The 21,919-nt window shown below is 55.0% G+C and overlaps 8 protein-coding genes across 8 annotated transcripts; 3 read left to right on the top strand and 5 right to left on the bottom strand.

The window, feature by feature from the left end:
- Nucleotides 1–752: 752 nt before the first annotated feature.
- On the top strand, nt 753–2,288 carry CDEST_03333 (Putative tyrosinase copper-binding domain, di-copper centre-containing domain superfamily; the record flags this gene model as incomplete). The annotated part of the gene is made up of 2 exons (XM_062919492.1): nt 753–1,043; nt 1,095–2,288. 2 exons carry the CDS (start codon nt 753–755, stop codon nt 2,286–2,288), a joined length of 1,485 nt encoding a protein of 494 aa, XP_062775543.1.
- Nucleotides 2,289–2,947: 659 nt separating this feature from the next.
- Nucleotides 2,948–4,042, top strand: CDEST_03332 (Putative like-Sm (LSM) domain containing protein, LSm4/SmD1/SmD3). The gene is made up of 3 exons (XM_062919491.1): nt 2,948–3,074; nt 3,185–3,234; nt 3,339–4,042. Exons 1-3 carry the CDS (start codon nt 3,061–3,063, stop codon nt 3,647–3,649), a joined length of 375 nt encoding a protein of 124 aa, XP_062775542.1. The 5' UTR covers nt 2,948–3,060; the 3' UTR covers nt 3,650–4,042.
- Nucleotides 4,043–4,097: 55 nt separating this feature from the next.
- On the bottom strand, nt 4,098–5,153 carry CDEST_03331 (Putative DNA methylase, N-6 adenine-specific). The gene has a single exon (XM_062919490.1). The coding sequence runs from the start codon at nt 4,897–4,899 to the stop codon at nt 4,102–4,104; it is 798 nt and encodes a 265-aa protein (XP_062775541.1). The 5' UTR covers nt 4,900–5,153; the 3' UTR covers nt 4,098–4,101.
- Nucleotides 5,154–5,183: 30 nt separating this feature from the next.
- On the bottom strand, nt 5,184–8,130 carry CDEST_03330 (Putative alpha glucuronidase, glycosyl hydrolase family 67, glycoside hydrolase superfamily). Its single transcript, XM_062919489.1, has 3 exons — nt 7,534–8,130; nt 6,354–7,471; nt 5,184–6,295 (listed from the first exon to the last, which is right to left on the bottom strand). The coding sequence occupies exons 1-3, from the start codon at nt 8,074–8,076 to the stop codon at nt 5,416–5,418; spliced, it is 2,541 nt and encodes an 846-aa protein (XP_062775540.1). The 5' UTR covers nt 8,077–8,130; the 3' UTR covers nt 5,184–5,415.
- A 1,413-nt stretch (nt 8,131–9,543) lies between these two features.
- CDEST_03329 (uncharacterized protein) lies at nt 9,544–9,843 on the bottom strand (the record flags this gene model as incomplete). The annotated part of the gene is made up of 1 exon (XM_062919488.1): nt 9,544–9,843. The coding sequence occupies one exon, from the start codon at nt 9,841–9,843 to the stop codon at nt 9,544–9,546; it is 300 nt and encodes a 99-aa protein (XP_062775539.1).
- A 269-nt stretch (nt 9,844–10,112) lies between these two features.
- Nucleotides 10,113–14,251, bottom strand: CDEST_03328 (uncharacterized protein). Its single transcript, XM_062919487.1, has 7 exons — nt 14,155–14,251; nt 12,500–14,052; nt 12,040–12,376; nt 11,669–11,983; nt 11,297–11,614; nt 11,177–11,240; nt 10,113–11,112 (listed from the first exon to the last, which is right to left on the bottom strand). Exons 2-7 carry the CDS (start codon nt 12,786–12,788, stop codon nt 10,279–10,281), a joined length of 2,157 nt encoding a protein of 718 aa, XP_062775538.1. The 5' UTR covers nt 12,789–14,052; nt 14,155–14,251; the 3' UTR covers nt 10,113–10,278.
- Nucleotides 14,252–14,282: 31 nt separating this feature from the next.
- On the bottom strand, nt 14,283–16,589 carry CDEST_03327 (Putative enolase). Its single transcript, XM_062919486.1, has 6 exons — nt 16,394–16,589; nt 15,947–16,097; nt 15,597–15,850; nt 15,452–15,543; nt 15,348–15,398; nt 14,283–15,278 (listed from the first exon to the last, which is right to left on the bottom strand). Exons 2-6 carry the CDS (start codon nt 16,068–16,070, stop codon nt 14,483–14,485), a joined length of 1,317 nt encoding a protein of 438 aa, XP_062775537.1. The 5' UTR covers nt 16,071–16,097; nt 16,394–16,589; the 3' UTR covers nt 14,283–14,482.
- A 1,942-nt stretch (nt 16,590–18,531) lies between these two features.
- CDEST_03326 (Putative peptidase M1, alanine aminopeptidase/leukotriene A4 hydrolase, ERAP1-like protein) lies at nt 18,532–21,919 on the top strand. Its single transcript, XM_062919485.1, has 3 exons — nt 18,532–18,885; nt 18,971–21,269; nt 21,324–21,919. Exons 1-3 carry the CDS (start codon nt 18,803–18,805, stop codon nt 21,780–21,782), a joined length of 2,841 nt encoding a protein of 946 aa, XP_062775536.1. The 5' UTR covers nt 18,532–18,802; the 3' UTR covers nt 21,783–21,919.

The raw sequence follows: 21,919 nt of genomic DNA, 5'->3' as shown, positions 1-21,919 counted from the left end.
TTTTGAACAAGAAGGACTTCGTCTTCTTTGTATGACCCAGTTTCATCATCAGCAGTCATTTTTCTATACCTACGAGACGGTTGGTCAACTTGATCACCTACCTACCTTCTAACACTCTCCTCTTTCCATTATTACCCTGCCCCAACTCTGCATTTCGTTTTACCCTTTCTCCTTACACATGTTGTTCTCCGTTTCGTTAGACTGCAACCAGAGTCGCAAGGCGATGGTATCTCCCATCGGCCTGTTTCTGTCCCTGCTCCTCCTCGCCATAACTGTGTCGGCCTCGTCGTATTCATCGACATACGATTATGGCTTCGACGCAGGGAAACTAGCCAAACGCCAGGCACAACAACGAATTGTTGTTGCTAAGCTTCCTTCCGTTAACAGAACCGTTCCTATTCGGCAAGAGATCAGACAGATGAAGCAGAACCCGTTCAAATGGAACCTTTTTATCCTCGCGTCTAGTATGCTACAGTACACAGATCAGAAAGATGAGCTATCCTGGTACCAAATAGCAGGTGGGCCTCCCAATCCAATGCAAATGAGCAGACCTTTGATATCTGATAGGCATTCACGGTGTTCCCTTCGTACCCTGGAATGGGGTCCCAGGCATTCCAGGAGGCGAGGACAGAGGCTATTGCACACACATGTCCATCTTGTTTCCATCATGGCACCGACCATACCTTGCTCTGTACGAGGTTAGACAAACCATCCCATTACCCCCCTCCACTTGCTGAGCCCACACGTTGAAGATGAAGACGTTGACACCTTGGCAGCAAGTTCTCTATCGGCTCGTTCAGCTGATCGCCTCGTGGTTCCCAGATCCCGCGGAACGTTCCATTTACCAAGATGCTGCAATTGACTTCCGCATTCCGTACTGGGACTGGGCCACACCGCCGCCACCTGGAGAGATGGTCTACTTATCGGAGTTCGCAGAGCCGGGGATCCAAGTGTACGGCCCCAGAGGATGGCAGTTCATCGCGAACCCGCTGCATAGTTACAAATTCCGGCCGCTTGACCCAGAAGTATTTTCCGAAGGCGATGTAAGTTACAACAATCAGCCGGTATGAGGGCGTGACCGCTGATAGCACAAGTTTCCGCGTTGGACAGAGACGATGCGAGCGCCCTTCGAGACATCAGACAACCAGAGCATTGCGCACGCAGTCGAGCATGCCAGACCAGCGCTTCAGCAACGTCTCTACACGCTCTTATCGAACTATAAGGACTATGGACCCTTCAGCAACAAGTACTGGGGCATAGCAACAAATCAGTCTCAATACGACTCCATAGAGTCACTCCACGACGCCATGCATGTTCTGGTTGGTAACCGCGGCCATCTCTTCTATATCCAGTACTCGGCGTTCGATCCCGTCTTCTTTCTGCACCATACTATGGCCGACAGAATTGTTGCGATGTGGCAAGTCCTGTACCCAATGTCTTGGGTGTCCGCTCAAGTCGCCGCGGAACACTCTTTCACGATGCCACCAGGATACGCCCAAGACGCGTTTACAGAACTCAAGCCATTCTATGCAGACGTCAACGGCACTTTCTGGAATTCAGCAATGGCAAGGGACACCTCGGCCTTCGGGTACTCGTACGCCGAGACTAGCGCCAGCCCAGGGAGTAACCTGGCCGAGAACCAGGCGCGTCTCATAGCAACCATCAACCGGCTCTATGGGCCTTCCAGCTCCTCTCACCCAGCCCGGAAGAGAAGGAGAACGGCAACAGGAAGAGATCCGGGCGCCCGTGACCAGGTTACAAAAGGGACGATTTCCAGCAAGAAGGTGATGGATTTTTCCCACGACGTAGACTTCGTTTCCAAAGTAGTTACGGAAGCCACCATGTACACCGAATGGGTTGCCAACGTACACGTCCAGAATGGGGCGCTGAACGGCTCGTTTACCGTTCATTTCTTTCTTGGCGAAGTGCCCGAAGACACAACTTCCTGGTTGGCTGCACCAAATTTGGTGGGATCGATGCCAGTATTCGCAATGAAAAACATGGGTTCGGGTAACCATATTTCGGGGACTGTCCCTCTGACGTCTGCTTTAATGCATTTGGTGTTGGCAGAAGTCATCTCCGGGCTTGATTCCAAGGAGACCGAGCCTTACCTTGAGGAGAACCTCAGAGTCCGCGTCATCGGAGAAGATGGAGCGGAGATACCCGTGGACACCATCAACAGCTTACACATTCAAGTCGCAAGCTCACATGTTCGGGCAGCCAGGAGCGAATGGGAGCTTCCAAGTTGGGGTACCGTAGTGGAGAGGTTCGTGATGCGCCACGGTTGACAGCAGCTTTATGAGCATGTTAACGGACGAAGGACTGATAAGAGGATGAAGTCTGTGTTCTTAGATAATTTGTGCTCTTTAATGCGTAATTGCCATGATTGGAAGAAAAGACTCTAACCCAAGATGCTGCTTTTGTGCGGCCGAATTTCTGAGTCTCCGGATAACAGACACAAGAGTGCGAACGCTGAAGGAATAGTGTGAAAGCCCTCCAGCTGAACTGCCGGAGCGAAATTGCCCCCTCCTCCACCACGGCCATAAGTACACAGGCCCTTCAGAAGGCTGTCCTCCAGCCTTTAGGCTGCTCTCTTGCTAGCTGACTGGCTGTTTAGCTGCTAAGCTGGGAGGCGCCTCAAGACTAAGAAAGTATAACAGGCTCAAGTCTATAGGGATTATTGACTAATCTGTGACAGGTATTTAGGCCTTAACTAATCCGCGAAGACCTCCCCACAGAATAGTGTAGCAGATTTATCCTTTGCGTCACAACTTCTATTCCTGCTTCGTCTCCAATACAGTTGATCATTGTACGGAGCAAATGTACATGGGAGAGAGGCTTTTTGGACAGGGTCACGTGGCATGCACTGATTGTGGCTGAAGGTCGGCAACTCCAGGCTACGGCTCCACTCATCAGATACGGGATAGGAACTTTTCCGAAGCTTCAGCCTCCTGTGGCCTCGTCGACCAGGTTTACGTTCGAGGAGCGACATCTCGCAAGCAGCTGTTTTTATACTTCCACGAACGACACGCGCGACGAACGAACGCCGCCGCCGCCAACATGAAGCTCGTTAGGTATGTACCTCATCTCCATGTTTACTCGTCATTCTCAGTCCGGGTGCTGAGCTCTTCCGTCGTAAGCCCGCTGCAGGATGAGGTCAAACGAAACTAATACCAACAACCAGATTTTTGATGAAGTGCGCGAACGAGACGGTGACAATCGAGCTCAAAAATGGTCAGTAGCTTGCCACCATTCATTACACTGTCTTCAAACAGCGCATCCTGGCGCAAAGATGCACCGCTGGTGGAAGAGTCGACTGACGCGTTCGCAATAAACAGGCACCATCGTCCATGGCACCATCACATCGGTTTCGCCGCAGATGAACACAGCACTGCGCACTGTTAAGATGACGCCCAAGGGCCAGGACGCCGTCTCGCTTGACACGATGAACATTCGCGGCTCGACGATCCGATACTTTATCCTGCCCGACTCGCTGCCGCTAGACACCCTACTCATCGACGACGCGCCGAAACCCAAGAATAAGGCGCGCAAGGAAGCAGACCGCGGTACCGGCGGGCGCGGCGGCAGAGGCGGCCCCAGAGGAAGGGGAAGGGGCGGCGGTCGCGGTCGCGGTCGCGGACGGGGTTAAGTCAGCTAGGGGCTATCTTTCGAGTAGGAATTGTATTTGCCGAGGCCTACACCAGCGAGGTTCGATGGACGCCAAGGAATATGGTATGACGCCTTGGGGGAGACGAGAATGCCGATGGTTGAAGATGTCGGGGTGGGGAGGGGGATGTTATTGCGGCCCCCAGATATGACGAAACCCGCAATCACTTTCACATTTGGGCCTTGGGCTTGTTAAAAAAAAAGTACCTTGCGCATCAAGACGAACCAGATGCTCTTTAGGCGTTGGGGTGAGGTATGGAAATCAAGAACACAATTCGAGTATAAAGAGCACTCTACCCTGCGGCAGTGTCGGCGATGGGTGTCACAACTATGCACAGCAGTTTCTTCCTCCTCTTCTTCTTTGCTTTGCATGTATGGATGTGAATAGAAGCCGTCCAGATGAGAAAGGCTGGAATCAAACTCACGTTTCCAAAGCTACGGCTCATGCTGCCCATCTCTCCACACCCTGACGATTTGCAACTTCTCCCATCCGGCCTTCTTACCGCTCTCCCCCACCGTGATGGCCCTCCATCCCCCCCCAAGCCGCTCAATGCGGGCCTTGACCTCCTCCGGCTTGTTCTGCGCACAGAGCAGGATGTACGCACACCCCCTCTGCGACAGTACCCCTGGCAGCGCTTCGATGAGCCGGTCCGTCGTCTCCATCCCGTCCTGCCCGCCAGCATACGACAACGAGAGCAGGTACGAGTCCTCGTCAAAGGTCGTCTTCCTCTCGCCGTCCGCGACCAACGCGCCGGACGTCTGCGCGGGGAGCTCCGGCGAGGGAACGTAAGGCGGGTTGAAGACCAGCACGTCGACGCTGCCCTCCTTCAGCGGGGCCGTGAGGTCGCCCATGGCGGCGCCGAGCCACGATTGCGACGAGGTGGCCAGGTTCTCGGTACGCGCGCGGAGGACGGTGGAGTTTGTGGCCTTGCAGGCGTGCCCGTTGAGGTCGACGCCCGAGGTAAGGACGTGGGGGGTGCCGAAGAGGGTGAGGGCGTGGGCGGTGATGAAGGCCACTACGACGCCGGAGCCGGTGCCGATCTCGACAACGAGGGGCGCTGCAGGGGTCGGCAAAGGCGACGAGGACGAGGGAGGGGTGGTGGTGCCGAAGCGCGAGGTGAGGAATTGGGTCTCCGAGGGGGCGGAGAGGGTGTCCAGGAGGAGATACGAGTCCTCCGCCGGCTCGTAGACCCGCTCGAAGGGGACGTGGGAAGTGTCTGGCGTGGGTAGCATGGTGGGCTCTGGGGGAACGTTGTCAGTCTTTGGTATGTTCTGTTTGTATGCGAGAGGAGCGAACTTGCGAGAGACGAGTATGTGAGAGGCCGGCGAGTTTGTTGTATTCCCCTCTGACCCGATGCAACGACTTCCGGTCCTCTGACTTCACTCGCGGAGGAATTAGGGCCTCCTTTCAGTTTACTTGAGTATTTTTGGGTTTTCTTTAGGCAGGTGACTCCATCCAGGCGAGCTGAAGGGTTGTGATGTGAGAGTTGGCATGGTTGGAAAAAAGTAAGTGAGACTCAAAATCTGGGATGCAGTCGGACGAAATGTGGGGTTTGCTACACTACATCAACCGCAACCACAACCCAACTCACTCTCAACACCACGCTCCGCTTCGGGCAGCCCGCAGGTAGAGCGTATCTCACTTCGTATGGTCGAGTGTGCCATGGCTCGGGTTGTACATTTCTCATTTTCAACTACAAGAAACGATGTCTACCTGCTTACGATGCACCAATGCAGGAAAACCACGCCTTAATCAATGATACCGTCGGGCAAGAAGCTGACATAGTCCAGGGGCGCCACCTCGGGGCCGTCAGGTGTCCCGACAATTTTCAACCTGTCACCTTTGGTGACTTTGACGCCGGGAAAGTTGACGCGGATGGCCGAGTGTCCGTCCAAGAACTCGGACGGCCAGTGGCCCAGCTTCTCTTCGCTGTTTCCCCTCCACCGGCCGACGACCTCGTCGTTGATGTACGCGACGTAAGAGCACTTGCCGCGGATGACGTCAAAATAGTTGATGGCTAGGGTGTACGTGCCCGTCTCGAAAGCTACGACGGCCGAGGCCGTTCCCGCGGTCGTGTTGGAGCTCGTCACGATGGCCTTGTACCCAGATGCCGCCTCGAAGGGGTCGACGTCGACAATCCTGTACCCCTCGAGGTCCATGTGCTCGGCCTCAATGCGGTACTTGTAGTGGCCCACGCGGCCCGCCTCGTCGGGGATGGCCGACTTGTTCCAGTAAAAGTTGTTGATGGAGTCGCGCCAGACGAGCGAGTGGCCGGCCTGGTACTGCAGCTTGAAGAGCACGTGCTCGTAGCGCTCCTCGTCAACGAGGCCCTTGAGGGACTCCCACTGCGGCACGAATGTCTGGGCCGTCGCCGACCCTTCATAGTGCGCGTCGTAGAAGTGCTGGATGACGGTCTTGCCGCTCTTCAGCACGTGCGTGTAGGGCACGTGGTGGAACCAGAGGAGGAGGTCGTCGGGGGTCGTCTCAATCTCCTCGTACATGGCCGCCACCTCTGGAGGGTAGTGTCCTGCATTGCCGGTGCCGTTCTTCACGGTGCGGTCCATGCCGATGCTGTCGCCGTCGGCACGGGTCCACTGACCCCAGCTATTGCCGTCCTGACTCCTCGGGCTGCGCTTGAGGTCAGATTCTGGCGAGCGGCGTGGGAAAGGGTGAGAGGAACGCTTACCTGGGACCGTAGTGGGCGTAGAGAATGTCGGTCAATGTCTGGATGCCAAGGTTGCCGCTATAGTTCTCGTAGGCGGGCCAACTCTCCATGGACATGTTGGTGATGGTATCGACGACCTTGCGGTTGAGGCCAAAGGTCAGACGTGACCAGTCTTGGACGATGGCGACGACGTCGTCGGTGGGGTTCCACGCCAGTCTGCCGTAGGCGTAGAGGTTTGACATGGCGAGATGACTTCCGAGCCAGGTCGAGTTGGCGCCGACGTTGATGACGCCAGCGTAGCCACCAAGCGGCCTGTTGAGGCGCTTTCCGGATAGGACATCGCGAACGGGAGAAGGCTGGCCGTCAATTCGCAGGTCAAAGTCAAGTATGGTCTTCCAGAGAGGCGGCAGGTAGACCAAATGGTCCTGCTGGCCGAGGTACTCCTGGGAAATCTGCAGTTCAATGGCCATGTTGGTCTCCTTGAGGTTGGCGAACAGGGGCGATACAGGCTCCCGGACCTGGAAGTCAATGGCGCCGTACTTGATCTGGACGATGACATTGTCGTCAAACTGGCCGTCGAGGTGCTTGAAGAACTCAACTTGGGCATTGGCGCGATCGGCGTGCCAGTCGGACTGGTTCAGAGTGAGGTGGTCATAGACAAAAGCCCTGAACATGACGATGCCCTTCTTGGAGCCATGGTTCTTCAACTCTCTGGCAAAGAGGTTGGCGCCGTCGGCGAGAGTCCGGTTGTATGTCAGGGGCCCCGGCTGGCCTTCGGAATTGGCCTTGACAAGGTATCCCGCCATGTCGGGGATACGAGCGTAGAGCTCATCCGTGATGTTGCCCCACCAGGCAATGACGGTGTCGTCGAGGGGGTCGAACGTGGGCAGCTTGCCGTAGGTCTGGGGCGAGGCGAAGTTGAGGGAGATGCCGACCTGAACACCCCAGGGCCGGAAGGCGTCGGCGATTCTCTTCAGCCCGTCCATGTTCTCCGGTGAGAGAAGGATGGGGTTGGCGTTGACATTATTGACAATGATTCCGTTGAGGCGGGCTGAGGCCAGCAGACGGCCGTACTGGGAGACGCGGGTCATGTCGGTGACGACTTTGAGGTTCTCGAAGAAGATGGAGACACCTCCGTACTGGTCAAGTCAGACGTGTATTTCGCCAAGGGGGGATTTGAGAGAGAGAGCAGATGGCTTACACCGCGCTCAATGCTTCCGTGAGTACCTGTGCCGTCCATGTTATCCCATTGGTTTGCCCATCGAATGGGGGCAGAAGGGTTGGTTGTGTAGGTAGTCTCGGTAAAGTTGCCCTGCGCCAACAAGCTCAGGTACTCGAAGGCACCGTAGAGAGCACCCCTCTCATTCTGGCCCAGAATCCTGACACCGTCACCTTTGACACTCAACCAAAAACCATCCTCAACGAGGTCGGTCACGACATCGTCGCCCCCACAAGCTGCTATGTAGTCTCCCACAGTAGCAACGACGACAGAAGAGCCAGTGCAGGCGTCCTCACCGACAGAGAGCTCTTTGCCGAAGATGCCCTCGTAGCCCTTTGTCAACTCGGACAGTGCAGAAGAGATTGGGCCCTTTTCCGTGACATTGAGACCGACGACGACGGAGGGCAGGGAATCGGTGGCGCCGGCGGACTTGCAGTCTGGTAGTCTGGCGTAACGCAACCAACCGTCGAGACCGTCCTCGGCGGTGACGAGGCCGAGGGAGGCAAGGAAAAGAAGCTTCCACATGGTTTTGCTACTGGTGGAATAAGGTGCTGCTGGCGAGAACAACCAGGGGAAGCACTCGCTTTAACACTTCGGACCATGGGAGGGTTAGAGGGCGGGGGCAGCTGGCTTATAAGAAAGACAAGCACCTCACCATGCGCATCACGGCGGCTGTGGTTTCCAGATCTGCGGAACTCACCAGGAACAGCAAAGCCTCCCGCAAGCCAGGCCGGGTCGATTCCCACCCCATCATCCCAAGCCCGGTAGAGGTGATGGGACTGTTGCATTCAGGCTAAAAGGGAGCCCGGTATATTCATCCATGGCTTGGGTGTGGGGAAGAGCGCATACAGACAGCAAGCAGGTCTGAATACATGGGTCAAGCGACGGCGGCCAGGTACCGATCCAATCTACGGGTACGTGTGAGCATTTGGGGACCCATCGACAACGTGACCCCTCCAGTCAAGTCAAAACGGAGACACGCGGAGAAACTGGCACTAGCGGAGGGAGACGAGAACGGAGGGAAAGATGGCTTGAGTTTTTGGAAAGAGGGGGAATCAGTTCCGAGTTGGCGACAACGTGACGGGAATCAAGCAGCTCCCGACCGATGTTAATTGCGGAGAGAGTAAGTTGGAACGGAGACCAGTCCACTGAACATGGTTTGCGAGAGAGTCGCGGGCCATTCGAATACATGATAGGTCGCTTGGGTTGGGAGGCCTTGGAGAGAAGAAAGAAGAGCGTCAATGTAAGCAAAATTGGCAATTTGGGGGAGCGGAAACAAACACAGCTATGTCGACAACACCACACTTCCCCGCATGGAGACGAACACCACCCTTGAGCCATAGACGGCGCGGGGTGCTCCGGGGAAGGAAAGATGCGGGGCAGCAAGAAAAGGAGAGGTAAAAAGAAGACGAAGAAAAAAAGAAGGGAAAAAAAGGAGGAAAAGGGACGAGAGACATCGGCAGATACGTACTGTTTTAGTGGGCAGAACTAGGCCAGTCTGATCTTTCCTCGCCTTTTTCACAGTCCCCTCGCCCTCCTCCAACCGCCCCTTCCTCTCATTACACACCACGGATAATGGAGATGATATATCGATCGTTGGGGTCAGACATCACCAGGCCAGGCCTGCAATTACCCTCTCCCCAATGCCATACCAACGTTAATTCCATGACTCAAATTTTGGAGGAGACAAAAACTACTCGGTGGGCTTCGGCAGACCCTATCCCGACTCCCCGACCTTGACTCTGACCGCCGAACTGTAAACCCCTTTGGTTGTCGAACGATGTCAGTCGGCCCGCCCTAGCCTGGTTATTTCATCTCCTCGATAACGCATCGTCATCGCCTCTTGGCCCTGGATAAATTGCTCGTTAGCTCTCGCATTCATCCGCCTGCGCCTTAACTTACCAAGCACAGTAAACAACCACATCCACACCATCCTTCCCATATGGCTTTCCCGTGGATATCCACCCCAACCCGTCTAAGCTATGTGCCTCCTCACATGACAGTGCAGCAAGCCACTTCGACCCCGGCGTCTTGCTTGCTCGGTCCCGTCCCGATCTTGACGCCGTGCGTGATTTTCTTGATCGCCCGCATCCGGTTGCGGTCATAGAGCCCGTACATGTCGTGCGTCGGACACGGCCGGTGCTCCGCCTTCTGGAGCCGGAGGGGCCGCTTCGCGATGCCGCTGCCGAATTGCCCACATGTCGTGTAGCCCATGCCCGGGCCGCAGGGAACGGCGATTTCACCCCAGACGCATCCACACTTGGTATGTTTGTAGATGAAGACCTCGCACATTGTTGCTGTTTGTTTGTCTTCGGAGGGAAGGTTCCTTCTTTTTTGGTCAAGGGGTATTTTCTATTCTCCTTGCGTCAAGTTTGAGTTGACTGAACTTCGGTTATTGAGTTGCGTTTGTTAATCGGATGAGACACACAACCTGTGACGAGGGCTGGCGGCAATGTAAAAGACAAGGGATGTGGGAGGTGTAAGTGAATGGCAGCTGCCGATAGATAGTGCTACTTCCTGTGGGGCAGGCAATATTCTCACACGGTTTCGGTCTTGTCGAGCATCATGAACCCAGATGCAAACAAGTTTGCACGGCTACCCATCAAGCTTTGCATTGTATTGATACCCTAAGCACATTTTCCCCCTATGTAACGACAGTGGCCCACGCGCCAGGCCTCGTCAATGCAGCCCCCGAATCAAACCACATATGCAAGATCGCGTCTCGCATTATTTGGGCGACTGGGCCAAAGACGCATCTCCACCAAGGAGAGTGCCGCTCTCTCCTGTGCCGAAGTTGTTGTCCGAATAATCCCCCGAGTCCACCATCCGTGCCAATAGACTCTCAATCCTCAGTGTCGTTTGCTCGAGCGCCTCCAACCTGCTACCGACGTCATGCATGTCCTCGCTGCCGGTGAACGATCCGCGCAACTTGGACGAGACACCGGGGAACATCGAATCTCTCCTAAGAGGCGACTTCTTTCGCATCGTGTCGTTCGTAATGGACCTTGTGAACTGCCGTCGAATCAAGTGGTGGGTGAGTTCGTCATCTACCGCAATTTCCTCCTCCACGGACTCGGGTGGCGGCAGGTCGAACACGGCTCTTATGTCGCGGTGCGCTGTTATGCGCCACTTCTCCCAGAACCACTGTTTGACCCTCGGGTACAGTGTCAGGCCGCTCGACTTTGGCTTCTCTGGCTGTGGCGGCGGCCAAAGGATTCTACGTTCTGCCACGGCGATGATGAGCAGCAGTGGAAGGTTGACCAGCCGAACGCTTGCCACATGTATCTTATGAAACCATCGCGGGGTGAGGACGAATTTGAGAGGGATGAGGACGAACACAGCCAGGATGTTGAATGGGGGCTGGTATGCGAAGATCGCATCGCCCTTGACTCCCTCCAGTGTCAAGACGGCCTTCCGGAACTGGATTTCAGCAGTTGCGTTCTTAACAATAGTGCTGAAGGTGTTGGAGAGCATTGAGACAAGTATAGTTAGGAACAGAGTATTGCCCAAGAAGGCAAAAGCCACCATCAGGACAGGGCCTAGGATTGGATGGAATTGGACCTGCATGCATTCATCAAGTTAGAGGCCACACCTAGCGGATTTCCCAATGTGACGTGAAACTCACCGATTCGTTGATCCCCGTTCCGTCGAGACCGAACCAAATCCAAAGCATCCACTTACTGATAGTACTACACCTGTCTGTTAGCAACCTTGTTGTTCAGTCTTCGTGAGGGGCGGAACTAACACTGGAGGATGGGTGCCTTCGCCAAGCCATAGAAGGGACAGTAGAAACCCGCCAAAGCACCACGCCGACAAGAACGTCAGGAGAACGAAATCTGACATCATGGAGCGCAACGAGAGGAACACGAGATTGTCCGACAACAAGTTGAAGGCAAGCCGCGGAACCAGCACCGGTGCACCCATCGCAAGGACGTCGAGTGCCTGTTGTTTAGGGACAAGCTCCCCGACACGAGCGCCGTGGATGCGTAGAACCGCATACACGATGTATATGCCAATGAATCCTACGTCGAGGAACGACCACAGGTTTTGCGTGTACACGTGCCTGTCAAACGGTCAGCGTCATAAACTTTTTAAAAGAGAAGCCTTGTTTTCATACCATCCGTGCTCCAGAATTGTTGCAAACTGGTCGAGAGACCAGCCAAAGGCATAAACGGCGAAGCAGCCCTCCAGAACAGTGAAGGTCTCTGGCTTGCGCTCAGCCATAACGAAGAGATAAAGAGCAAGCAGAATCAAGAACTGGAAAACCTCTAGAATATTCCGCGTACGGGGCACAAGGAGCCGGTACTGATCGAGCAGAGGTCCCTCACGGGGGTTATAGAGCGAGATTGGCTTGAGCTTGTAGTGATCCGGAATGATATCCATGAAGCTGGAAGGGGTGTAGACGATGCGACCTTCGTAAATAGCGCCGACGCTGAAGGCATTAATCAGTACATTTTCAAAGTCCCTATTTAGAAGGCGGGTACATACACTTTCTGACAGGGAGTGGCACTGAGAAAGTATTTGCTCTCAGTCAGAATGGCAATCTCCAGCGAGGGAAGCATGCGGTTATAGCTCCTGTAAGACTCGGTTGACGCTGCCTCGCGGATTCCGGCCGGTGCCATCTGGAAGGGCTCAAAGCCAGCAACCAAGACGTGTGCAAGGAGAACCAAACCATCGGGTCCTTCATTATCTTCACTGAAGCGCCTCAGTATGCGCGTTGCGACCAGCTCGCAGAGAGCTGCGCGGCTGTAGTTGACATTTTGCCGGTTGTTCAAGTGGGACTGCTCATGAAGAAACTGAGCACGGTTGACGAGCAAGCAATAAACTGGGAGTCGAGTCAGCTAGTGCAACTCCAAAAAGGCGTCCCTCACTTGAGTGCAGCGCCGGTCTCAAGGGCCGATAGACGCATGGTGGTGGAGTCGAGGTAAAGATGTGAGTTGGCCCATACCAATGGAAATATCGTCGAGCTCATACAGCTTGTCGACGAGCGGGCGAACGACGGCGATGTTGATCCTCACATCACGCAACTGCTCCAAACTCAGGTAATCTTCGACAATGGAGGTGATGTCTCGTCGGATGCGGTGAATATTCGTGTAAACCGGCAAATGGCTGTGAGGGTTAGTCATGCAGCCGTAGAGCGGGACTTGAATCTCGGAGCTGTGACTGGGACGGTTCCGTTGTAGCAGCGGTCGTTCTTCCGGGAGCTGCAGGCGCGTCCGCCGATTGCGCTCCGACATAGTACGACCTTCCTGCTATGCCAGACGTGGAGCTAAGATAAGGTAGGTTGCAAGGGGAGGGTGATGTGGCATGCGGACCAGGCTAGCAGTGTTCGCGGTCGGCTAGGAGGATTGACGAACGGATAGAGGTGAGTTTGTACGTAACGTGTGAGGCGAAGGAGGTCTGACAGGAGAAGCCGGCGGTGTTGGTGAGGAAGACCAGGCAAGGTAGGTACCAGAGTTCAGAAGTGGCAAGGAAAGGGGTGCCCCCACGCTGGCGGACCAAAGTCCGGAATAGGCTGCCAGCTGCTAGAGACGACCTGTTGGTCATCAACAACTGCGAGGGATTTATAGCTAGATCGGATGCCTGGTGGGATGAGTCTGCGACAGGGCGATGGCGAGACACGATGCGTATCGACGTCTGGTAAGGGAAAGAGAAAGAGAGATCAGAGTTGTGAAGATACCCACAGATAGGACGGACCAGATGGACGTGGATCAAGCAGGGCAAGGGGCGTTTCGGCTCCACGTCGTGAAGGGGGACGCTAAAAGAAGAAGGCCGTCTGATTTAAGGCAAGCCCCAAGCCCGACAGGATGGTCCGGGGCAAGGTACCGCCGGCCCAAGGTGTTTGCACCCGACAAGTTTGTGGAATGACTGTTGCTCAGCCCAAAATTAGAAAGTCACGAGGTGAGTCGAGTGTTTCGTGCTGCTGCTGCTGCAGCACAGCAGCAGGAGCAATGCGTAGTCAGATGTCTTGTTAGAAATTGTCCCTTCCTTGTGTCTTAGGGGCCAAAGAGTGATGGCAGGTAGAAAATGAAGAAAAGAAACCACTGACTCGGGAATCTATCTATCTGGCAGCGAAACCCATAATCGATATAATCGATTCTGCAGTCTGGTCGTCTGGTCTGGAGTTTCATAAATGACGACACATAGCACACACGTCACGCGAACCCCTGTCTTGTTCAGACTGTCTTGTCCCGAGCCGTGCAAATTGGTGCAGATTGCAGCGCAAGGCATCGATGGCGCTGTGCGGTGCTGTCCAGCGGTGCTGTCACTGCCGTGGTTGGCGGGGATAGGATCGCTAACAGATGAAGGAGGGGGAGGAGTCAGGATGTCAGTTTGTGCACCGTGCATCCCACCTTTCTTTGCCAACTCTTCGTGGCCACCCACATGTCAACCCAACCGACATCTTGAGCCACACCACTGGGTGGGCTCCATCCCACACTCACACTCGCTCTGTGCATCCAGTATCTTCCCTTGACTCCGCTCAAGGGCCTGCGCTAGCCACTTATTGGCAACCACAATTAGCAGAGAGTTCATTACCAAAGCACGAACACTTGCGGTGAACGATAGTGGGGCTGGGACCAGCCATCTTCACGTGCTACCTACCTTACCTCCTTGCCGCTGTCCATGGACATGGGCGCCCGCCAAACCGAAGCGGAAGGTGTTGGACGGCACGGCACCGAGCAATGTTTAATATTTCTTTCTGGCGGCTTGCTCGTGAAACCTAGCCATGGGGTATTGAATTCTTTCTTTTTCATTTCAAGATGGCTGTGGTAAGCTACGAGTTTCGTCATCGGTGCCTCCGTCCATCCATCCGTTGCGTCTTTCCTTTACGCCTTGCGTGTCTCATCAATTTTTGTACCCCAGTTATCACAGGTGTCATACCATCGGACTAAGGAATTTGCATAATCGTCTTCTTAGCAGCCGGCCTCCTTTACAGGTTGACAGACTTGCGGAAGTTGGCACCGGCGTAAATGGCGTTCTCGCCGAGCTCCTCCTCGATGCGGAGGATCTGGTTGAGCTTGGCAAGACGCTCGGAACGGGCCGGGGCACCCGTCTTGATCTGGCCAGCCCGGATACCGACAACGATGTCCGAGATGGTGACGTCCTCCGTCTCACCGGAGCGGTGAGAGACCATGACGCCCCAGCCGTCGGCGTAGGAGTCCTTGGCGGCCTGGATGGACTCGGTCAGGGTACCGATCTGGTTGACCTTGAGGAGCAGGGCGTTGGCAGCCTTAAGCTCGATGGCCTTCTTGATCCGCAGGGGGTTGGTGACGGTCAAGTCGTCGGCAACGATCTGGATGTCCTGGGTCTTGTAGAAGTAGCTCCAGGCCTCCCAGTCGTCCTCGGCGAAGGGGTCCTCAATGGAGACAATGGGGTACTTCTTGCTGAGGTCCGCGTACTGCTGAGCGAGCTGCTCGTACGTGATCCACTTGGCGGGGTCACTGTCGGGGTTCTTGAAGTCGAGGTCGTACTTCTTGACGTCCTCCTTGTAGAACTCGCTGGAGGCAACGTCCATGGCGATGTTCATCTTGCCCGTGTAGCCGGCCTGCTCAATGGCGTCGGTGATGAGCTCGAGGGCCTCCTCGGCAGTCTGGATATCGGGGGCGACACCACCCTCGTCACCGACGTTGCCGGCGGACTGGCCGTACCTCTTCTTGGCCAGACCCTTCAGAGCCTGGTAGACCTCAGCACCCTGGCGGAGGGCCTCGGTGAAAGAAGGAGCGGCACTAGACAACAAGCGTCAGTCGATTCAAACACACCAGTTGGTGACACATCTCAAGGCAGTGTGAGCTTACGAAGGAACGATCATGAACTCCTGGAAGGCGAGGCGGCCACCAGCGTGGGAACTATATGGCCTTGTCAGTACATGCTGTTTCGAACCGGCTAGAGATATGCTTACCCTCCGTTGAGGACGTTCATGAAGGGAACGGGAAGGACGTAGGGCTTCTTGGTTCCGGCCAGGTCGGAAACGTGAGCGTACAGGGGAACGCCCTACGAGCCGTCAGCTGGGGGAAGCTCTAACAATGTGACAAGTGGGGGCTAACCTTCTCGGCAGCACCAGCCTTGGCAACAGCCAAACTGACGCCCAGAATGGCGTTGGCTCCAAGCTTGGTCTTGTTGGAGGTGCCATCGAGGTCGATGAGAAACTTGTCGATCTTGGTCTGGTCCTTGACATCAAGGTTCTCCTTGATCAGGGCAGGGGCAATGACGGAGTTGACGTTCTCGACAGCCTTGGTGACACCCTTGCCGCCCCACTTGGACTTGTCGCCATCGCGGAGCTCGCAAGCCTCGTGCTGGCCTGTTCATTAGATATCATCAGCCTTTCTTCACTTCCCATCTCGTAATGTGTTCAGGACGACAACGTAGACGACCACGACGGGCGGGGAAGACGTACCAGTGGAGGCACCGGAGGGGACGATGGCGCGGTGAAGACCGGTCTCGGTGACAACGTCAACCTCGACGGTGGGGTTGCCACGGGAGTCGTAGACGTAGCGAGCGTGAATCTTGGTGATGGCCATTGTGTCTCGTTGTATGATGGATTGTTCCTAACGGGGGGAGGGGAAGAAGTTGTCAGTGATGGGTCGTGGGGGGGAGAGAAAGACTTTATATTGGCAGAAAGCAACAGGAGGGACAAGTGGGTGAGTCAACAATGTGATAGGACCGATTGGGTGAAATTGCTAAGCTTGCGAGGACTCGCTCCTTGACCGGACAGAAAGAATTGCCTCAGGGTGGGATGGTATGGTGGGGTGATTCCCTCGCAAGCTTCCAGAGCTCCCAGCTGTTCGGAGACCCGTTGCCAATTGCACAAGTGGGTTGGAAACGAATTCTGAAGACAACTTACTGGTAGAGGTTTGGTTCAAAGAATCAAGGGAGGGTTCCTCAGCAATCGTATGCGTGTGGAAAATGAGGTTGAAATGTTGGAAGAAAGGTAATGGTGACAGACGAGGAGGGGGGAAGACGAGACCAGACAACACACGGTGGGAGCAGGTGTTTTGGAGGGGTCCTTTCCCTCGCCCAACCCCACCTGAGGTGAGAGGTAGGTAGGTAAGTACCTGCGGTTAGGTCTCATAAATGTTACTTAACTTAGGTAGGTGCCCCGGCGCGCCTCGCCCCTTCCAACCTTTTGGCGGGTATCCCGGGACGTCGTCACCCAATCGCTCTTTCATTCTCACAGTGAGGCGGGGCATCTGCCCTGTTAGAGCACTACATGGAGGTTAAGCTCTAAACAGGCCAAAGACAGGACAGGACAGCTTCGTTTTGACGTACTGCCTTAGCACAGCCTCATCCACGACAGAAGAAAAAATAAGCTGGACAAGCTGCATCCTGTTGTCTTGGTGAGTGAGGGCCACCGCTCCTCAACAATCTGAGCAATAAAAATGCTGCCCACCAAGGTCCAAATTCAGACACACGTTTCTGCCCTTGTCACTTCTGATTGGGTCACTTTTCCATTTTCGTGCCCCCAGCCCTCCGAGTCCGGCCTTATTATTCTAACCTCTGACTCTTTCGTTTGCTTCAGGTCGAAGACCTCGGCCCTGGACAAAACAAACGCCGTTGCAATGTCTTGCCTGTCAGCCATTTGGGCCACATCGAGATCTGATTGGCCATCCGCCCCAACTGTTTGTTGTACAACGGCTCTCCAACCGTTCCATCGTCGGGTTCCAGTGGATTCAGTCTGTCTGGGCTAAATGCGTCAAAGTGCGTCCCCGACAATCTACAAGTCCCGACTTCCCGATCTTTAAGACGTCCTTTTCCCGGCACCCCGGTCTATCGACGAGCTGTTCATTGGCAATTGGGGTCAAAGAATGTCATTCATACCCCACTGGAGGTCTGGGAAAGGCAGTCCGCCATGGATTATCCCGAGGATGTTGCTCGGGATAGCCAGGTGCTAATGCGGTTCTTCCCGATCATGGATCCCGACCCTGTCACTCCATCCAGCAAAGCCGGGGTAAGACATGTGTAGGCAAGTCATCCTGTGTGTAATAGAGTGCCATTTAGCTCATGCTCTAGAGCTCAGCAGAAATGACGTCTCGTTTTGTCCCGGGGCACCGGTTCTTGGCGTGGAGATTGAGAGTCGCTTGGCCAGTCTCTGACTGAAAGATTTCCACGTCCGCACCTCTGCCCGCTTTCGCCCGAGTGTAAGTCACGTCCCACCCACCCACCTTGACCGAGGTCGTCAAGTAGGACTTCAAGACCTATGAAATACCTTCTCACTTGCGCAGCCACCGAGCGTGGCGGTAAGTATGATTTTGACTTTTTCGGTTGGACGAATTCGGACCCGGGCCATTGCAGCGCAGGATCATCGTCACCCCGACATAGACCTCTCGAGGCTACGAGTACTGGTGCTTGGTGGCATTGACCTGAGTCTTTTTCAGTTGAAAATCCCAGCCTACCAACCAGCGAAGACACCCGATCTCTCGTGCTCGTTCTATTGCGTCTCCAATTGCTGCTAGGCAAGCCAAAGATGAAAGAAGGGTTACCTTGTATTATGGACATCCTCGACGTCCAGCTCAGCAAGCACCGATCGCAATGTGTCTGACGCTTCAACCACTAAAGAAAGTCATGGCTTGGGCACAATGCTCAGAGCTCTTGAAGCTTGTACCTCACTGAATGAGGTACTCGTAGGTGGTTCTGTGGGAGCCGTCTAGGTGCAGAGTACAAGTGCAAAAAAGTAGAATTGGAAACATTCATAACCGTACCCTAGTGCTGTGACGGCGAGGAAACAGCAGTGAGAGGGGCTGTAGTCGTATTTGGGTTCGAGGGCGTATTATTCTATCATGCACAGAGAATATGTTCGTCCTCAGGTAACGCCTTGAGCCGGTCGGTCGGTAGGAAGAGACGCAGCTTCCGTGTTCAAGCCTGGGCAACTCTCAAAGGCGCACGGGACGGCAGTGGGCCGGGTCGGGTGGAAGCGGCTTGGCGTGGGCCCGGGCGGCACTGTGGACGGTGACAAAACAGCGAACGCGGTGACCTGAGGCAGAGGAAGTGGAGAGAGTTTTTCCTCCATCCCGGCGGTACTGCGCGGCCTGCGTCGGTGCCTTGCAAGACCGAGACTGGAGCATTGCTTTGATCCGGAAGTTTCCCCTCAGTACCTGCCTTGCCATTACGGATCTTCCAGACCCCGCGCGTCTCCGTTCCATGTACCTTCCTTAGACGTGCATAGCGCATAGCGACAGCAGCTGGGTGCCTAGACGCAGGTCCAGACTGACCGCTTTCCTTCCTTTGCGGCTTTGGCCCCCCGCCCCCTCCTTCAATGGCTTTCCGTTTCGCTACAAAAGGGACGGTCGACCTGACCTCACGCATCGTCAACCCGACAAGAAGACCTGTTGCCCGCATGTACGTGTCATCTGTTCCCTGGCCCACCGACTGCTTCTAGGCTTCTCTTGCTGCGGATTGACCATTGGCTGACCGAATTGACCAGTCCTTACCAACTACGAAGCTTCAGCGCCTTCGTAACCCAGACGTCTGCGCCCCGAACGACCCCTCCTCCTCGACGGAACATCCAACTTCAAAACCCTCAGCGAATTGCTGCTACACGGCACTGTTCCTTTAAAAGAAACATGTGCAAGCATGGAGAAGCCGGCGGCGGAGGCACGCTGAACTATCCACGCGAACTTCTGCCTACCAACGTTGTCCCGCGACATTATGATCTCACTCTCGAGCCCAACTTCGAAACGCTCAAGTTCGACGGTCTGGTTAAGATTGACTTTGACGTCGCCGAAGACTCCAATACTGTATCCTTGAACACCCACGAGATCGAGATCAAGCATGCTTCGTTGTCTCTGTCGGCCGACGGCCAGGAAAAGAGCCTCAGCGACCCAATCATCACCTACGATGAGTCAAAGCAAACCCACAGCTTCGAGTTCAAGGACAAGCTTACCAAGGGGGGGAAGGGCACCCTGGAGATTAAATTCGTGGGTGAACTGAATGACAAGATGGCTGGTTTTTACCGATCATACTACAACAAGCCGGATGGCACCAAGGGTATCATGGCCACCAGTCAAATGGAGCCCACCGACGCCCGTAGAGCGTTCCCCTGCTTCGACGAGCCGGCTCTCAAGGCGGAATTCACTGTCACTCTCATTGCCGACAAGGCCCTGACCTGTCTTTCCAACATGGACGTCGCCGAGGAGAAGGAGTTGTCTTCCGGAAAGAAGGCTGTTCGTTTCAACAAGTCTCCTGTCATGTCGACATACCTCGTGGCTTTCATCGTCGGAGAGCTCAACTACATCGAGACGAACGACTTCAGAGTGCCCATCCGAGTCTACGCTCCGCCTTCCGAGGACATCGAGAGAGGCCGGTACGCATTGGACATCGGTGTCAAGGCTTTGGAGTTCTACGAAAAGGCGTTTGGTCTTCCCTACCCCCTGCCCAAGCTTGACCAAGTCGCCATCCCTGATTTTGCTGCTGGTGCCATGGAGAACTGGGGTCTCGTGACCTACCGCACCGTCGAGGTCTTGTTCGATGACAAGACGAGTGGTGCTGCAGCCAAGGAGAGAGTCTCAACGGTCATTACCCACGAAATCGCCCATCAGTGGTTCGGAAATATTGTCTCTCCGGACTGGTGGCACGCTCTCTGGCTGAACGAAGGCTTCGCCGAGTTTGCTTCTCGCTATTCTATGAACGCCTTCTTCCCTGAATGGAAGCTCAGGGAGTCGTTCGTCCGCGAGGACCTCCAGGCCGCGTTGGGTCTCGACGGCCTCAGAAGCAGCCATCCAATCGAGGTCCCAGTGCACAAGGCCGAAGAGATAAACGAAATCTTTGATAGCATCAGTTATGCCAAGGGCTCTTGCGTCGTCCACATGATCTCGGCGTATCTCGGAGAGGAGGTTTTCATGGAGGGCGTTCGCAAGTATCTCAAGCGTCACGCTTGGGGCAATGCCACTACGAACGATTTGTGGCAAGCCTTGAGCGAGGCTAGTGGCAAGGACGTCGGCTCCATCATGAACATCTGGACCCAAAACGTCGGGTACCCGGTTGTCTCCGTCACGGAGTCTGGCAACTCGATCAGTGTGGAGCAGCATCGCTTCCTGACAACGGGAGACGTCAAGCCTGAGGAGGACAAGGTTCTCTATCCCATCTCCCTCAACGTTCGTACGAAGGGTGGCGTCAACAAGGACCTGATGCTCACGACGCGCGATGCCAAATTTGAGGTTGATAACGCTGAATTCTTCAAGATCAACGCCGATTCGACCGGTTTTTACCGAACCAAGTACGCCATTGACCGTCTTGAGAAGCTTGGCAACGCCGCTGAGCTACTCTCGGTCCAGGACAGAGTCGGTATCGTGGCAGACACGTCTGCTCTTGCGACGTCGGGCTACCAGAAGACCTCGTCCTCTTTGAGCCTGTTCAAGGCTCTTAGCAATGCGGGCGAGGCCGAGTACCTTGTATGGGATCAGATATTGACCCGCCTGGGTTCCATTAAGATGGCATGGATTGAGGATGATGCCATCGTTGAGAAGTTGACCGAGTTCCAGCGGAACATTGTTAGTAGCATCGCCCACAAGCTTGGGTGGGAGTTCTCCAGCAGCGACGGCCACGTCGAGCAACAGTACAAGGCTCTCACGTTCAGCGCAGCTGGTATGTCTGGCGACGAGAAGGTCGTGGCTGCGGCGAGGGAGAAGTTCGACAAGTTCGTTGCAGGAGACAAGACGGCGATCCACCCCAACATCAGGAGCTCGGTCTTTTCCATTGTCCTCAAGTTTGGAGGCGAGAAGGAGGTACGTTGATGCTCAAGTCTCTTCTCTGGGATGTTTTGCTAACCGCCATCTTAGTACGATGCCGTGCTCAAGTACTACAAGACCGCTGAGACCGCCGACGAGCGCAACAGCGCTCTGCGTACTCTCGGACAAGCCCGCGACCCTAAGCTTAGACAGCGCACTCTGGACCTTCTGTTGAACGGCGAGGTCCGCGACCAGGATATTTACATCCCCATTGGCAGTCTGCGGTCGACCAAGGGCGGCATCGAGGCTCTGTTCGACTGGTTGCAGACCAGATGGGACGACATCTACACCAAGTTCCCTGCTCAGTCTTCCATGATTGGAAGCATTGTAAGCTACTGCACAAGTGGTCTCACGAAGCAAGAGCAGCTGGACCAGCTTGAAAAGTTCTTCGCCGAGAAGGAGAAGAAGGGTTTTGTCAGAGCACTCTCGCAGTCTACCGACTCCATCAAGGCCAAGATTGCGTGGACTTCCCGTGACACGGAGGACCTGCGCAAGTGGCTGGGTCTTTGAGCCAACTCTACCAGTGGGTTGGTCAGACCGGGAGGACGAGGATTGTCCTAGGTACTAGGACAAAAAGAAGAAGAAAAGCAAACTAGTCTAACTTACCAAATCAGTGTAATTACTAAATAACACGATTCTTCCCTCTT

Source organism: Colletotrichum destructivum, chromosome 2 (genome assembly GCF_034447905.1).
Source record: "Colletotrichum destructivum chromosome 2, complete sequence".
NCBI lineage: Eukaryota > Fungi > Ascomycota > Sordariomycetes > Glomerellales > Glomerellaceae > Colletotrichum > Colletotrichum destructivum.
This window is presented reverse-complemented; position numbering and strand designations above follow the sequence as displayed.